The sequence below is a fragment of the Mytilus trossulus genome, chromosome 8 (genome assembly GCF_036588685.1).
Source record: "Mytilus trossulus isolate FHL-02 chromosome 8, PNRI_Mtr1.1.1.hap1, whole genome shotgun sequence".
In the NCBI taxonomy this organism is placed as follows: domain Eukaryota; kingdom Metazoa; phylum Mollusca; class Bivalvia; order Mytilida; family Mytilidae; genus Mytilus; species Mytilus trossulus.
This window is the reverse complement of record NC_086380.1, coordinates 21,933,371-21,951,508: the sequence shown is the minus strand read 5'-3', so window position 1 is coordinate 21,951,508 and position 18,138 is coordinate 21,933,371. Positions and strand designations below refer to the sequence as shown.

Sequence of the window (18,138 nt, the reverse complement as noted above, 5' to 3'; positions counted from 1 at the left end):
TATGCTGAATATACAATGGTGACATTATATGATTGAACTTGAAATTGTGGTGACATTTATAAACATGTTTTGAATATTTTTGTTGGTGTATGAGTATTATGTCCATTATTCATTTCCAAAGTTGCCTAAAGTCCTTTTTATGTGCCTAATAAACTATAAACATATAAACATACATGTTTATTAAACTGTTGTTCAGTGCAGCTCTCAGTAGTGTTAAATGTTATACTTTAAACACATTTACAAAAGAAAATTATATTTTTAACCGGATTTTTGTGACAAAAATGTCAGTTATTGATATGGGGATGTACAGCAGTCAGGCGGGCGGCAATCAAATGTTGTTCGTGCATTAACTCATGAACCGTTCAACCAAACCTTTTAAAATTTTAATATGTTGTTACTGACAACTTAATGAAGGTCAAGTTCAATAATGGCGATTTTGACTTTTACCGTTCAGGAGTTATGGTTCTTGAAAGATTGTAAAATGGCGTTTCCATTCACATTGTTGCATTTACTCATGAACCATTCAATCTAAGCTTTTCAAATTTTAATATGTTGATACTGATGACAAAATGGAGGTCAAATTTGATATTTACAATTTTCACTTTCACCATTCATCAGTAATGGTTCTTGTGATATTGCCAGGACACAAATAAATGTTAATAAATCCGGTTTGCTGTCATTGTGACAGCCTCTTGTTAAATCATATTTCCCAGTATTTGCCAGTAATTGAGGATCCAATCATGGCAAATATAGTATATTTCATCATTTAGTGCTGATTTTTCAACACATACCAATGAGGCTATCTGTTTAAGAAGGTTAAAATTATTGTTTCATTTTTTTTTTACAGGAAAACCTGGAAGTGTAACTTTCCGAAAGAATTATATGGAAAGGAAAAAAAGATCATTCTTCCATATGGGGCAACTTGTAGCCCTGTCCATTTTAGAAGATGGACCTGGTCTTCCTATTTTTTCAGAGGCAGCTACTGATTACATTTTGGAGGGATGTATCAAAAGCCTCCACATAAATGACCTTCCAGATGTGGTAAAGGAAAAGTTGAATCAGGTAACAAAAAATTCATTATGGTTTATGCAGAAATATTGTTGAAATATTTTATACCCTGCCACATATTAAATTCTGCATTTGAGTGTTTGGCTGTCCATCCGTCCCATGGAAACTCAAATTTTACACAATTAAAATGCTCAGAAGTTGCTCTTTATCTGTTCACACTTTTTTATGATTTTAGGTAGAAATTTTTGTCCTCAGATGACCATGTATTTTTTTGCACCATAATATGGCAAGGTATCATTTAATGTCCCATACATGTCGATTTTGTTTTCCAGTTAAGTGTGCAGATTAACTGGCCAAATGATAAAGGAATTTTATATTTGCCAGTGAGTGTGAATGGTGGGGCCACACTTAAAAATATTTTGGTTTGCCCAAACCCTACCCAAAGGTTGAGATAGTGGGTAGGTAGGTAGGCATTTTCTTTTTTTTATTTCAAAAAAAGAAATTGAAGTATCAGATGTTAGTAAGTCTTCATGCCTATTTGATTAAAAAAAAACTTCTTCAAATCAGGACAATAAAAGAATTTGAGTAGGCAGCTTTTTTCTGGGTAGGTAGCGTTTGGGCAAACAAACCTATTTTTTATTTTGGCCTGGAGCAAATAAAAACTTGTATTCATATTTAAGTATTATCAGTTTCATCTTGGCATATAAAATAATAATAATATTTTTTTTAGATGGATAGATGCACTTCAGATGAGGCTGTAAAACAAGTTTATAGTACCATGGAAGAGGAGAGGACTGGGGCTGATTTTCTGGTGCCAGTGCTGAAGTTTAATAGGGAGATGATTTCATCATTCAAATCAGCATTGGTTGAGCATCCCTGCTCAAGTTGTAAAGAAGAGCTTGACCAGTTCATAAGAGGTATTGATGAAAATGAAATGATGGGATATGTGTCTATTTGGATCCTTTATCTAGGTTGCTTGTTCGGCTAGAATCGAGAAACTTGTGAGGCCAACTATCATATAACTTGGTGTGTGGTGCTATGTTGGAGTCTGACAGTATCCCACTCTTTATATGCCACATTGACTCACAGTTCATGCTTCACTTTTAAACTGAAGTTCCTTTATCAGATACTTATTTTATGTGGCCCACTATCATGTAACTTGATGTTGAGGAGTCTGACAGCATCCCATTCTAAATTTATTTTTCCTTAGTTTCTTGTTTTATAATATGAATTGTTAAATACGAGTCAAAGTGGAGATGAGGCATACTTGAAAATAATTGATGGCATATGTTTGGTCAGTCACATGACAAATCCAACTAATAACTCTATCTTGGAGATGACCTATTGCAATATGTTTCACATGTATAATTGTGCATCACCTCCTTATACTTGTTATATTTATAAGAAATCTTTGCTTTGGCTTTAATACCTTATTCTATACCCTATTGCAGTTTTAATAGATGTGGTTTATGTATTAGATACAGCATGAGAGTGTTAGCTAGAGTAGGTGTATCTAATTTACACCCCAAGATATAATTTTACCTTATTTAATGGGGAAGCTTGATAAATGCAGGATATCCAATTACATTTAATGACATTCTGGTGTAAATGAGTATAAAACAAGATATTTTCAAATTTGCTATGCTTATATTTTACAGGACTAGACACTCATCAAGTCCTGGGTCTTCTGAGACAGGACGAAAATAAGACAAAGGTGAGGGTTTTATTTTCTGGCCAAGTTAAACCCCTGACAGCACTTGCACTAAGACAAATGATGGTTTTCAAATACAGTGAAGGCAACCGGAGGCTTGGTGAGATGAGAACTGGCCAAGGTTTTCTCACCTTCTTGCAAGCAGCAAGCAAGAAAACTGGTAAGATATGATAAAATAAGCTTTCAAAGCAATGTATGCTTTGAGTTTTAAAGATGTGTTTATTATTGCTTTAATGATAGTCTTGTGTATTAAAACAATTCATGTTAAGCAAACTAACCTATACACAATGCAATTTACCATAAGGATGTAGTCGGTGAGGTTTTTGAAATTTGTCAAATTTTCTTTTAGCTCAAAAATGGTCATTTTACAAAATTCAAGCAAATATACATTGTATTACAGATTTATTTTTCAACATTTACAATAAATGGCAACATTTCTGCTCACACATGTCTGTCTGGCAATAATCATTTGACCTTGACCTCATTTTCATAGTTCATTGGTCAAAGATAAGTTTGTCAGATTTGGTCAGATACTACATTAATAGTAGAACTAAATTTGGTGTTGGGAATAATTGTAAGATGATGGATTATGTCTGTTTAGCATGGGTCAGTCGCCATTTGTCAAGGTCATTTTGTAAATGGTTTATTTCGGAGATACTTTTAGCAATAGGTTAAATAGATTTGTTGTATGGAATGATTGTATGACCTACATGTCTTATCTGATAAGGATAATCTCACCTTTAACCTCGTGTACAATTATCATTTAAATAATATATGTAATTTAGTGATAATGCTTGTGGTATAAACTTCTTTTTTATACTTTCAACATAAATCATATTATGAACACTAAAACATTACATATTAAAACATGTTTGTGAGCAAAAGCTCATTGTTTCCTTGTGTCTTTATGTAGGTATGCATGTCTGGCTCAGGTGTAAAGTTTTTATGTTTTTTTCCCAAGTTTAAACAAAAAAAAATGTTTAACCTCCAACTGTTTGCTTTTACCTGTTTTAATGAAAAAATTTATTGACAGATTCAAAGGCCCAGGTGAATGGGATTGTTGTAACTTTAGAAGATATTTTGGTGTGGCTGAGCGGTGCAAGATTTATTCCTGCCGCTGGGTTTCATAAAAAAATTGATGTGGAATTCAGCAATGCAGTACAAGTTAATACATGCGCATTAACCTTGACTCTTAAAATAGAGGAAAACATGACACCAGAAGATGCTGTAGTACATTACGCTGGGCTTCTGATAAATAGCCAGACATTTACAATGGAGTGATTGAAAACAGTTGTCACTGATATCTAGTTTGTTCAGCCATTCTTCTGACTAATGTACATATTTGAATTCGTTTAGTATAATGGTATAAGGTCACTTTGACCTACATTTTTCAGGAGGCCTGAAAATCTACAACTTAATTATTTGGGTAGGAAATAATACTCAAATGTAAATCCTTTTTATTTTCTAATCTGACAATATATTTCATGTTCAATGTATATTCTGTAAAGCACCTTTCAACTCAAAACTTCTAGATGCAAATATTTACCATTATGAATTTTAGAAACTTTTAATTATCTAGGATGAACTTGTGGAAATGCTTCCATAATCAAATATTTGACCAAAGATATATACATGTAGTCTGTCTGTCTGTCTGTCCTTCAGTTGCATTTTTCTAAGGAAATACAAGACAAGGATTTCTGAAATTTGGTATCAGGGTTTATATAAGGGAGCTTTACCATGTGATGTATTTTCAGATCACTCAACAACTTTTTGTTTACTGAACACTTACATATTTTAACACATTATACCAAAGTTGTAAATTTTTGTCACATTTTTCTCAGGAACTACAGATCACAGCTTTCTGAAATTTGGTATTAAGGTTTATATAAGGGAGCTTTGCCATGTGATGTGTTTTCAAATTCATCACTCAACAACTTCCTGTTTAACTAACACTTACATATTTTAACAAATAACAAAGTTGTAAATTTTCGTCAGTTTTCTTAGGAAGTACAGATCAAGACTTTCTTAAATTTAGTATCAAGGTTTATATGTGCAACTATACCGTGTGATGCGTTTTCAGATTTATTTTTCCATACCTAAAGATTTGAATTTGGTATTTAGTTTATAGTTTTACAATTACAAGTTACATATCAATTTAAAATTTTGTTCTGATTTGATGATATTTCACAGAGTTACAAAATGTATATGCTCCTAAGACCTCTGTAATGTCAGTATCATATCATGGTCAAGTGTAATGTCAGTATCATATCATGGTCAAGTGTAATGTCAGTATCATATCATGGTCAAGTGTAATGTCAGTAACATATCATGATCAAGTGTAATGTCAGTATCATATCATGGTCAAGTTTAATGTCGGTATCATATCATGGTCAAGTGTAATGTCCGTAACATATCATGGTCAAGTGTAATGTCAGTATCATATCATGGTCAAGTGTAATGTCAGTATCATATCATGGTCAAGTGTAATGTCAGTATCATATCATGGTCAAGTGTAATGTCAGTAACATATGGTCAAGTGTAATGTCAGTATCATATCATGGTCAAGTGTAATGTCAGTATCATATCATGGTCAAGTGTAATGTCAGTAACATATGGTCAAGTGTAATGTCAGTTACATATGATGGTCAGGGATAATGCCAGAATCATATCTTGGTCAAGTGTAATGTCTGGTTACATATGATGGTCAAGTACAATGTCAGTAACATATGATGGTCAAGTGTAATGTCAGTATCATGGTCATAGTGTAATGTCAGTATCATATCATGACCAAGTGTAATGTCTAACATATCATGGTCAAGTGTAATGTATAACATTTGATGGTCAAGTGCAATGTCTGTAACATTTGATGGTCAGGTGTAATGTCTGTAACATATGGTCAAGTTTAATGTCAGTAGCATATGATCGAGTGTAATGGCAACAAGATATCATGGTCAAGTGTAATATCGGTTACATATCATGGTTGAGTGCATTTTGGGGTAAAATCATGGTCCATTGTAATAGCTTTAACATAATGGTCTAGTGTATGTTAGTTACATATGGCCAGTTGTATTGTCATCCCTTTTTAGCTGTCAATCCTGCCAATTTGATCATCATTATTTATAAAGTACTGATGAATTGCCTGCTGTGTGAACAGTCTTATTTCTGCCCTAAATAAACATAGACAATTTTTGGCGATTTTTTTGCATTTAGTCATGTAATGTTTTTATTGTAAAAATTTCATCTGGTGCAGCGTACACCATCTTTTTTTATTTTAAGTTCATGTGCTGCTATATATATATAAATATATATACTGTCTTATAGTCTACATATGTATATGTGCTACATTCTCATTTAATTGTGGCTTAATGTTTTGTTTATATTTTATCATTATTATGTTCTATAAAATATTAATACATTAATACTTTTTACAAGCTTCTTCTTCTGCCTTAGTCTTAGTTTACTGCTATACATGTTATAGCCATTTCTTTATTGTTCAGATCTAGAACAGTTGGAACTGTCAAAGGATACTGTACAATACAAATTAACTTTTTATGAAGACATTAATTAAGCAAAAGTTTGTTTCTAAAATATTACAAATCTGTCAGTAAGGTTGCTTTTAGCTTGACATTTTTTAAAGCCGAATTTTCAATGTTTTGTAAACAGGTAAAACATGTAATGAGGAATCCATTCTTACAAAGGCAGTTCTTACTCGTTCTTCAATTCAAGATTTTGTAGCTTATTGATTTGTGTTATCAGTGGATAAATATCATTAAATAAAAGGTTAAAAAAGTACACAAAGGTCTTAGTTTAGTATATGTGCATGCATTGGATGAACAATTTAGGGAACATAATGTTTACCAACTCGTTTCATATGACTAAGTTTGAATAAAATATTTTTAGTGGATGGAAGCATTAACTACCCAACAACATACTAACTTTGAGCTAGGAGCTATTTGTAGCTTAAGGTATACAGGTAATAATCCATATGATCAGTTCCTGTACGAACTGTGACGCCCGTATATGACACGGAAACCAGGCGTAAAAATCATACTTTAACCTGGCGGCATTGCAGTTTTTACAAAATGCATATCCAGGCGTCAACCAGGCGTCAACCAGGCGTAAATTAGGCGTAACTAAGGCGTAAACCAGGCGTAAAATTAGGCGTAATATTTAAATGAGTACGCCTGGTTCACCAAAAAATAGGCGTAATATGCAAATGAGTACGCCTGGTCAATAAATTAACTAGGCGTAATATCCTTACATAATACTACACTTATTTTATTTCAGTGTATTAACCTAGCTGTGTACTTTTGTGTAGTTGATACAAACTTCTGTACTTTCTTATTGTTTGACAAAAAACTTGAAATATTAACCTTTGAAGAAGCTTATATAGAAATACATACATTTCATGAAGACAATGGCTCAAATAAGTTAAATTCTAAATAAGAAATATGACCATTATTTTTTCTTGAAATAAAAGTAGCATTTTAACTAAGTTGTTTTTGAAAATTATTGTCTTTTGAACTCAAATATAAATGATAATACTACAGTTTAACTTAAAGTAAAAGATTTGAATGTAATTATCCAAGGATAAAGGTTTTGGGATTTCAAAATTTCTGATAGAACATAATACTTAATCATACTCACATTATTATTATTTACCATGTATTACTACTTTCCTTTTATTTCACAATTTTCATTAATTTAAATTGATTCAGTATTTCCAATTTCAGATTCATCAAAAAAGCACAAAACAAGCAAATTATCCCTGAGTATATGAAGCTGTCATGTGTCCAACTGTTGCAAACTAAAATCAAAGAGCCAAATTTTGAAAAAAAATCCCATGATCCTTTGCACAAAGCATTATGGGTATTTCTATTTACGCCATACCAGCAGTTTTACGCCCGTAAGAAAAGTTACGCCTTGCTTATTTCAATTTACGCCCGTAAGAAAACTTATGCCTTGCTTATTTCAATTTACGCCAGGTGTACTTCTTTTTTCTACGCCCGTCAGGACTACAAATTTACGTTTCCTGCTCCCTTACGCTTGGATCTAGACACGTAACTACCACTTACGCCTGGTTTACGCCTTATTTCCAGGTCCAGTTTTCCTGTTTGACACATGGAAATGGGTATTTGGAAAATGCTACAATTTCCACAATATACCTCCAAGATATAATAAATTTTATTTATTTATTCACGAATAGATATTAGAAGATGTGGTATGAGTGCCAATCAGACAACTATTTTTATATCATTGACAGGGATTCACTGTATTTCTAATTAGAATGAAATAATGAGATTTTTCTCTTTATGCCTTGCTTTATGCAGTGTTGGTCATATTTCTTTTTGAATGATGTAAACCAAAAAAAAGGTACATTTTGTTAATTACTATTTGCCTATTTATAATTTATATTTCCATAGGACTTTGCAGAATGTTCGAAAAAGCAGCTCAGATTTGTTGGTACCTTAAGGATGTACTTAGTTGATTTAAGTTAAAATTAAATAAATCAAGAATTCAAAAATGTTACTTTGAGCTACAACAGTATAGTTTGAGGATCAAAATAAGCTAAAAATATTCATAGGTCATGGAGCTCCTTTTCGAGATATTTGATTTATAAAATAAGGCAGGAAAAGGCCGACTGACTTTTACCTTATATTTCCATTGGTATTATTTGGGTCTCAAATCAAAAGAACAAAAATCAAAAATCTGCTAAAATTTTGTCAAATGAACTGTTATGTGTTATTAAGTCTCAATGTAAAAATATAAAAAGGTGTTATTGGGCAAAATATTTTACCTTACATCATATGGAAAAACACAAAGGAGTTGGAATTTTTGACACTTATTTCAAAACCTGATCACCTAAGTACATCCTTAATCTCCTGATTTTGGTGACCCAAGTTGAAAATAATGAAGTTATTTGTGGATTTGATGAATTGTTTTGGGTTTGTCAACAGTTTATTTTATATGATGCTAAATAAATTTATGTGCCTTATGATGATTTCTTTCAATGGAAAGTATGTAAAGTATAAACCTTTCAAAGAATATTGTCTATAACGGATGTCTATATATACTGTAGTTGTATAAACATGATTCACATAATTTACATACTGGCAAGATTATGCGAAAAAGTAAATGTATCAAAAATTAGATACGTTAATTATAAAAAGAAACTTTTTCTATTTAATGATTCCAACAGATTCCTTCACTAATTATGGACTTGAATCATTATTTTTAAAACTAAAAGTAATGTTGATTTCAAAATAATAATTTGCAATAGAATACAGGCCATGCTGTGGCCATTAATACTATAAAGACAATATGACTAAAAAACTATTTGCAGAGGTCACTATAATGATAATACAACTATAGCTATAGCATTAAGTGTTGGTTTTTTTTAGAAAACAGACTAGTTTTTGTCCCACTTGTGACAACGTCACAGAATCTGAGAAAATATATATAGGTATTACAAACCACTAGTGACGATGGTGCAAACTATTTGTGTAAAGCTTTGTATTTTCAAAAGCTAGAAGACCTGGGTGCCTTGTACCTTATGTTACAAAGTTTCTGTCTATCCCATGACCATTGTCCAGGGGACCTTATTTTTGATTGAGTTAATGGCTTTTTTTTTATTACGAGTAGCACGGTTACTATATTTTGGTATATGGCTTCCTTGCAAGGCCTACAGGTCAGTCAGGAAGGGTTTGTTTTGTAGTCAAGTGTGTATCTCAGATTCTATAAGCAGTAGGCCAACTGCAATCGGTGTATTGAATGATTGTAAGGTGTACATGTCTGACTGCCATGGTTCAACCTGACCTTGACCTCAATTGCATGGTCCATGGCACAAAATTTTGTATTTGTGGTTTCGTTTATTTCTCATATACTCTTATCAATAGGGCCTCTATATTTTGGGTATGCAAGAATTGTAGAAAGTTATGTAAAACATCAACTTGTAGTAAAATCTTCATATAACAGACTTGCACATGAATTCAATTACAAGTTATAAACCAGGTTAAACATCTTAGGGTGTGCATTCTTGTTAAAAGAAATATTTTACCATGCTTTCAACATTACATCGTACCACATGCTCCAAATTTCTGCTTGGAGATGCAATTCAACATAATTTGTTAAAAAAGAAAGAAGTGATTAGCAATCATTATGCTGAAGTTATAAAAAGTTATGTAGACAAAGCGCCTTAACAAAAAGAAAACCACAGCACAATTAACACAATGACAGGATGTCCACCTACCGAGCCAGGTCAAATGACCACTGCCAAAAATAGACTAATAAAAGAATGTTATCACATGTTAAGATGATGAACAAAGTCAGTACCTAGAATCTATACTTCTAAACCAAATAGTAATTTTTTTAAGTTGAGACGGAATATTTATCAACAAGGTCTTGGTTTCTTCCAATGAACCTCTTCTTTTTAGAGCATAACATTAAAAACCAGGATGCCAAGTTTAATAAGAAAGAAAAGGTAGGTAGTATGGGCTAGTACCGGTAATGTGAATTCGGTAATTGTGAATCAAAAGAGTTTTATTAATTATATAATAATGTTTTGGTAACATGGATATCACATTACTAATTGTTCTATGGTCAAATACCAAAAGGTGGTAAGGATTCTTCAGATCATGTCCTAGTCGAGATCAAGAAGTTGTACAGTGATTTTAAACAATTCCTCACCATATTCCAGTGATGATATGATTGACAATGGGTTAACTTCTTCACATATCTGTTGACGTTTGTCTTCAGGTATATTGACATCAACAACAGAAATAATTGCATCGGCATTGTTTTCACTATCACTAACATCATCATTATTATCTTCAACTCCATATTCTTCTAACAGGTCTTGATAGTATCTGTCATTGGTGGATCCAGCATCCTGAATAAGTTCCTCTATGGACTTGAAGTTTGACATAGAGTTTGCAAGCACACCTTGTATGAACAGCTGATTTGGGCTCCTATTGTGTTCAGTTGAGACTGGATGGTTGTTATATTGAAAGGCGAAGGACTTTAATCTTTCATTTATCCTTGGCAGAAAAACATAATGGAGAGCATATAGGTGATACTCATTTGTGATGTCGAATATATTTTTAAGTTCCATATAGGAAAACAAATCATAAAATTCATTGGAAACATTATCCCAGACATCTACCCATAGACGTTCTATCCTCTGATTATGGCAACTTTTTCCCTTTATGGCACTTCCCCTGTTGATACCTCTTATTCCTTCCATGTAGGTGCATACATCTACATTTTCCACACCATAATCACATCTAACTCTTGAAGGAGTACCAAAAAGTCTGATTGCATCTATAAAATTGTTGAAAACTGTCAGTGCCTTGTTATTGTTGCTGACCTTCAAAAATGTTACCAATCGACTGTAGCCATCAATACAACCATGCACCACTAGGTTCCATCTAAAAAATATTTACACTGAAAATTATTCTTCATAGTTGAGCAGAATTAATCGGTTCCTTACCCAACCCTGCATTCCAGAAATTAGTCTCCAATGTAACAATTTTTTTTAATTGTTACATTTCAATGTGCTTTTTGCAATTTCACAGGCTGTTATTTCTGACCATCAAGATTTGTATGATATTCATTATGTATGTAGTCTTTGCCATGACACGCCTTTATGCAATTACACTAGATGATATGTATATATTTCATAGTTTTCAAGATACTATGCAGTCAAAAACAAACCAATTATGTATTTTATGAACAATAAGGTAGATCACTTGGACAATGTGTTGACTTTTTTAGAGTCCTTTGCTGACCGTTTGATTCAGTTTGCATTTTTCTTTATCATAGTTTTTGAAATATAAGAGTAATTGCAATAATGTCAAATTTGAATCTTAATAGATAAACAATGTTAACTCCTTCATACCTTATAAGTTTATGGTTTCCATCGAAATGCCAAAGTGAGTTTGGACCTGCAACTTTGTAAGTTCTTCTTTGGATATTTTTTCTCAATAACGACCTTAGGGCACATCCACCTGGATCAACTCTTGAACATCCATCTCGTACTCGCTGTCTGGGTAGAAATATGTTTTTCTCAGCCAATCTAACACGTATGGAGTTTGGTCCTATTCGTCTGTTAGTACCAGTAACCTCTATGATTTTCTGATCAAGGTTTTCATCTGTTATAACAGTTGTTTGCCTTAAACTAATGTTGAAGTTTCTGTTTTAAAAAAAGAAGTTTCTAGTAAAAACATAACAACTAGCTTTTGTATGTTGGTGCGAGGCGAATGGCTAGTAAGTATTCTTAATACGAAGATGAGGTTTGTAAGTTTGACTGTTCCTGTAGAAAATTTAATTCAAACCGAAAATTGCATCCTTATTTTTATGGAAATGTTGTTTACAGCCCCAAAATATCATAAACCTTAGTTTTCCCAATTAAATTGTTTTACATTTGTAATTTAAAATGGGCCTTTTGTAGCTAACTATGCAAATGGATTGTACTCATATTAAAGTTCGTACAGTGATCTATAGTTGGTTTCTGGTGAACAGTTGTCTCATTGGCAATTTTACCGCATCTTCTTATTTTATATTTGTATTATTGGTTTATAAAACTAGAGGCTCTAAAGAGCCTGTGTCGCTCACCTTGGTCTATGTGCATATTAAACAAAGGACACAAATGGATTCATGACAAAATTGTATTTTGGTGATGGTGATGTGTTTGAAGTTCTTACTTTACTGAACGTTCTTGCTTCTTACAATTATATCTATAATGAACCTTGCCCATTAGTAACAGAGAAAAATATTTGGTAAAAATTTACATAAATTTACCGAATTAATGAAAATTGTTAAAAATTGACTATAAAGGGCAATAACTCCTTAAGTGGTCAATTGACCATTTAGGTCATGTTGACTTATTTGTAGATCTTACTTTGCTGAACATTATTGCTGTTTACAGTTTATCTCTATCTATAATAGTATTCAAGATAATAACCAAAAACGGCAAAATTTCTTTAAAAATTACCAATTGGAGGGCAGCAAGCCAACAACCAGTTGTCCAATTCATCTGAAAATTTCAGGGCAGATAGATATTGACCTGATAAACATTTTTATCCCATGTCAGATTTCCTCAAAATGCTTTGGTTTTTGAGTTATAAGCCAAAAACTGCATTTTACCCCTATGTTCTATTTTAAGCCGTGGCGGCCATCTTGGTTGGTTGACCGGGTCACGCCACACATTTTTTAAACTAGATACCCCAAAGATGATTGTGGCCAAGTTTGGATTAATTTGGCTCAGTAGTTTCAGAGGAGAAGATTTTTGTAAAAGATTACTTAGATTTATGAAAAATGGTTAAAAATTGACTATAAAGGGCAATAACTCCTAAAGGGGTCAACTGACCATTTCGGTCATGTTGACTTATTTGTAAATCTAACTTTGCTGAACATTATTACTGTTTACAGTTTATCTCTATCTATAATAATATTCAAGATAATAACCAAAAACAGCAAAATTTCCTCAAAATTACCAATTCAGGGGCAGCAACCAAACAACAGGTTAACCGATTCATCTGAAAATTTCAGGGCAGATAGATCTTGACCTGATAAACATTTTTACTCCATGTCAGATTTCCTCTAAATGCTTTTGTTTTTGAGTTATAAGCCAAAAACTGTATTTTACCCCTATGTTCTATTTTTAGCCGTGGCGGCCATCTTGGTTGGATGACCGGGTCACGCCACACATTTTTTAACTAGATACCCTAATGATGATTGTAGCAAAGTTTGGTTTGATTTGGCCCAGTAGTTTCAGAGGAGAAGATTTTTGTAAAAGCTAACGCCGGACGCCGGACGCCGGACGCCAAGTGATGAGAAAAGCTCACTTGGCCCTTTGGGCCAGGTGAGCTAAAAATGCAATTTTTAATATAAGACACATAGCATTTACATGTAAGGAAGATTATTGAATTGTCATCATTCACATAAAATAGAGATTTTAACAAAACTAACAAGTTTGATGTTAACTTAAACATGTACCTTAATCTCCTTCTAACTGTTGATTCTGACACACCAAGCACCTCGCTCATCATTGGCGCAGTGAAACCAAATCTTGAAAGAAAATCAAGCTGTTCTCTGGGCACATCATATTTATAGTGACCATTTTCGTCAGTTTGAAGGCGTTTCGACTGGTAACCTGTTTTCTCTATAAATAACAAAATGTAAAAATTCATTCATGTTCATTTTTTGGTCATTAACGGATGTAATTGAATTTCTCAAACTTATCAGACTAAAAATTGGTCAAAACATTCATAGTAAAACTACAAACATCACCACTTAAAACAAAATACAATAAATGGTCCACATTGTCATTAGAAACTGAACATATCAGAAAAGTTTCATCAAAATCTAGCAAGTTGACATTTAGAGTCAATTGTGTACTATTTTTTGGCTGTTAGTCTTTTTTTTTCTTTTTAGCCATATGTTGTCAGTTTATTTTCCACTTATAAACTTGTACAATTCATAATAAAGAGGTGACTTATTTCGTTTTCATATATATTCAACAATAATGCAATAAATTAAAAACCAATGTGTTGTGTTCAAAGAACAATTGCAGGCTTTTCCACCGGAAAAGATCTATTTTGATACAAAAACAGTAAAATACAATTAGAAAAGCCATTTCCAGCATCATATGATAGCTTATTATTGTACGCTGATTTAACAGGAATGATTTCTGGAAAGTGAAGGTTTTTTTTTTAAATAAGGGAGATTAATTTTTTTGGTTACGGTTTTTGGAATAGAAGTGAACATAAGCCAAAATCTAAAATTTGAAGAAGACCTTGACCTTGTTTTCCTTTTTTTAACCAAGGATCTTAAGGGGGCTCCTGGGTCTAAATTCTTTTTTTTGATTCAATATAGGATTTCGCTATATTTTTGTATAAAAGAACTTTATCTTATACTTAATAGAAAAATGAAATCAAAAATTGGGGTCACCGTTCACAATCTGCCATCAAAAAAAGCATACATTTTTGTTAATGTCCTTTTTTTCGGTTGAACTAATAGGAGAAATAAAGGTAATGTCGAATTAAAAAAAGAACAGAAATTATTTATTTTATGTACAGCTTATTCGAAAACAACATAAAAAAATAGGTCATCAATGAGTTAAAAAGATATTTCAATTTTGATGCCAAAAAAATGGCATTTTTGCACCAAAGGGAGATAATTTGGAGCTTTTTCAATGATATCTACATTTTAAAAGTCACCTGCGGCCAACACTAATTGATTTTTTTGGACTGATTTTTGTACCATATGATAAAGTAACAACTTCTAAAGGTAGTTATAAATGAAATTTGTAATGAAAAATAAATATTTGATATTTTTCTGAAAATTTTATACCCGTGAGCCTCCTTAAGTCAAAAGACCCTTTGCAAAAGGAAGAAAAATAATCAGAACAAAACCAAAAGGTCTTTCCAAAGAAAATTGGAAAGACCTATTTATGAAAATGTTAGTACTTTCTATGGTTTGGTTATCCTCTATTTCGTCTCTTACAGTACCAATCATTTCACTGAATTCATTTGCTTCTAAGTCTGTCAGCATATTGCCAGCAGATCTTTCAACATCTCTACAAAGATTGTTCAATCTGTAAAAAAAAAATTGCAGTAGAAACTCTAAGTTTTATGAGATGCATTTAAATACTGCCTCATTTCCTACAGCTTCTTTTAGATTATGCTTGCTGGTTGCTTGCAGGTCGAATCGTATTTTTTGCAATTCACTGACTATGAATGAATAAAATTGAGAATGAAAATGAGGAATGTGTCAAAGAGAAAACAACCTGACAAGAGCAGAAAATATAATAAAAAGTATGGGACTTATTTTCACGGTGCAGGTTGTATAGATTATCATTATGAATGGAAAATCAAATTGTGTGTGATAAAAAGAAAACTGCTTGATAGAACTTTAAGATAAAATGTGACAAGATTATAACATGCTTTCAGATAGATAAAAAGAAAAAAATGGGGTCATCAAACTTGTTTTCTTGCTATATTTCAAAATAGGTAAATTCACAACACTTTCTATTATAAAATTACTTTAAACTACCTGATTTACCTCCGCTTTTTTGGCAGCTGCAATTATGATAAAACACACAATTTTCTATATTTACATCGTTTGTATAAATTACATACTATTCAAATATTCAAATTTGCATATTTCATCAAATATCTAGACCAATCGTTATCTGCTACTTCAAAATCCTAGATAGAGGAAAACATCCCAGCCCGATGATAAACCCACTGGATAGGGCTGTAAAGCCAGTGATGGTCGAATGAAAAAAGATAAAAATTAAAGCCAGTTATAAGACATGTAAGAATAAAGATAAAAATTAAAGCCATATAATGTCGTAAAACACTTCAATCATCAACCCCTAAACAAACCTGTAGGCGAATAAAGATACAAAAGAACTTCCATTTGCACCGTGACAATGTTTTATAAAGTATAAATCTGAGAGAAAATACCTTTTCTTAACTGTATTACACAATGAGCATTTACTTACAGAGGAAATTAGATTATCAGGCTTGAACTAATGTTTCAGCCACTGCTACTTTCAGCCCCTGTATACCCAACATACAAGCTTAAGGATTATGTACCCTGGTGTTGATTCAATGCTAAACCTATGGACATTTTTTAGAAAAACCACAGCCTTTATCATTGTACTCTCATATTTGGCAATTAGATGACTGATAGACATGATAGATATAGAATTATGGTATGCAGTGCTAGCATTGATTTCCTTAAAACAAGTTTATTAATGTAGTTATTGGATAAAACAAATAAAAAAATCAAGTACACCCTTTAGGGGGCGCTCGACTTTAGTGACTCAGAAGGGGGGTATTTTTGGCATTTACAGCTTGGTTAGAACTTTTTGTAAAAAATAAACACATCATAAAAAAGCAAGTGATTAATCTAGCTATGTTTCAAATTTTATAACAAAAATCTTTGTATCAAAGGCTGTAGATTTTTTTTTGTAAAAATCTTGGGTTTATTTGCCACAGAGTACTCTTTTGAAGTCTTTCTATTTTAAAATTCAATGAAACAGTAAATAATAATGATTTGCATCAAGTTTCCCCTTTGTATTTTTACAAAATAACCTATCTCTATTATTCAATATATCTGTAGTTTTGATACAATTGAAGTTTGAAAAGTTCATACAAAAATGGCTACAGAGTCCTACCCTACCGAAGGGTTCATAAACCGTAGGTAGTTTTTGTCGCCACCTGCGATTACCTTTCACGTATACTGTCAAACATCTGTTTTTGTATGGCATCAGTCGTCCCAAGCCGGAAACAATCATCAACGGTCTCTTTTACTCTCTGCAAAAATCTCTCTCTGTTCCCGTTTCCACTAAAGTTGGCAGCCATATTCGTTATACAATTGTCACATGCAAACCAGTTTAAGAACGCAGCTTTCATTGGTTAAAACAATAAGACAAACGAATGTTTATTAACGCGTATATAATGATTTCTTACGCGTATATTAACACAAATAACGCGTATATTAACGCGTATATTTATGCAAATAACGCGTATATTAACGCGTATATGATAAATAAATTGGAATAAAGTATAAACGTGTTTATTTTAACAATATACGCGTATAAAACGATAATATACGCGTTGAAAACCACAATATACGCGTTGAAACCCACAATATACGCGTTGAAAACCACTTTCAACGCGTATATATACGCGTTGAAAATTATATACGCGTATATAATCGCGCAAATGACATGAACGGCCACTCATATCAAACACGCGGAACGTAGCCTTACATTTATGAGGGTTGATTTTAATGTATCAGTCGTAATGCATGTGGCTGTTTAGTTTTATGTTTTCCTTTTTCGTGTAAATACCATAATACATCAAACAGCTGGTTAGCAATTAAGATGCTGACCGTACGTATGGTCAATATCATCGCACCGATATAAATTGTGCTGTATTATCTCATGGTCGTTTTAACGGACATTTTGTAGCCTAGGGTTCACAATCCTATGTAAGCAGGCCAGCCGTTACGTTTATGCCTTCCAGTTAGATTATATCGAAAACACTCATAATTAAATTCAAATTAATGTTATATTAATTTTAGCAATTTTTCATTACGTTTTCCCTATGTGTCCTACCTCCATGACAAATATGTTGTTGTCCACGCAGATAAAGCCCCAAACAATATCGTTTGTGTGTGTAAATTTCATTACATAAACTGCGTGATAAATGAATTAGGTATTGACAGTTTAGTTGACATTTCCAATTAATATGTAAAACCTTTTGTAATGTAAAAAAGAAGATGTCTTATGATTGCCAATTACACAACTATCCATAAAAGATCAAAATGACACAAACATTAAAAATTATAGGTAACCGTAGGACTTCAGCAATCAGCAAAGCCCATACCGCATAGTCAGCTACAAA

The 18,138-nt window shown here is 32.4% G+C and overlaps 2 protein-coding genes across 2 annotated transcripts; one reads left to right on the top strand and one right to left on the bottom strand.

Moving 5' to 3' along the window:
* The first annotated feature begins 871 nt into the window (after positions 1 to 871).
* Positions 872 to 4,939, top strand: LOC134681742 (uncharacterized). Its single transcript, XM_063541383.1, has 4 exons — positions 872 to 1,062; positions 1,739 to 1,925; positions 2,667 to 2,879; positions 3,753 to 4,939. Exons 1-4 carry the CDS (start codon positions 883 to 885, stop codon positions 3,998 to 4,000), a joined length of 828 nt encoding a protein of 275 aa, XP_063397453.1. The 5' UTR covers positions 872 to 882; the 3' UTR covers positions 4,001 to 4,939.
* A 5,355-nt stretch (positions 4,940 to 10,294) lies between these two features.
* LOC134681741 (uncharacterized) lies at positions 10,295 to 17,092 on the bottom strand. The gene is made up of 5 exons (XM_063541381.1): positions 16,958 to 17,092; positions 15,187 to 15,314; positions 13,715 to 13,880; positions 11,616 to 11,909; positions 10,295 to 11,145 (listed from the first exon to the last, which is right to left on the bottom strand). Exons 1-5 carry the CDS (start codon positions 17,089 to 17,091, stop codon positions 10,359 to 10,361), a joined length of 1,509 nt encoding a protein of 502 aa, XP_063397451.1. The 5' UTR covers position 17,092; the 3' UTR covers positions 10,295 to 10,358.
* Positions 17,093 to 18,138: the final 1,046 nt, after the last annotated feature.

Bases quoted from the DNA above. Each gene is read 5' to 3' on its own strand.
- LOC134681742 (XM_063541383.1), top strand. From the start codon at position 883: ATGGAAAGGAAAAAAAGATCATTCTTCCATATGGGGCAACTTGTAGCC. The intron at 1,063-1,738 runs GTAACAAAAAAT...TATTTTTTTTAG, and splicing joins TAAAGGAAAAGTTGAATCAG to ATGGATAGATGCACTTCAGA. The intron at 2,880-3,752 runs GTAAGATATGAT...ATTTATTGACAG, and splicing joins AGCAGCAAGCAAGAAAACTG to ATTCAAAGGCCCAGGTGAAT.
- LOC134681741 (XM_063541381.1), bottom strand. From the start codon at position 17,091: ATGGCTGCCAACTTTAGTGGAAACGGGAACAGAGAGAGATTTTTGCAG. The intron at 15,315-16,957 runs GTAATCGCAGGT...TTTTTTTTACAG, and splicing joins TTTGACAGTATACGTGAAAG to ATTGAACAATCTTTGTAGAG. The intron at 11,910-13,714 runs GTACATGTTTAA...TTTTTAAAACAG, and splicing joins ACAGTTAGAAGGAGATTAAG to AAACTTCAACATTAGTTTAA.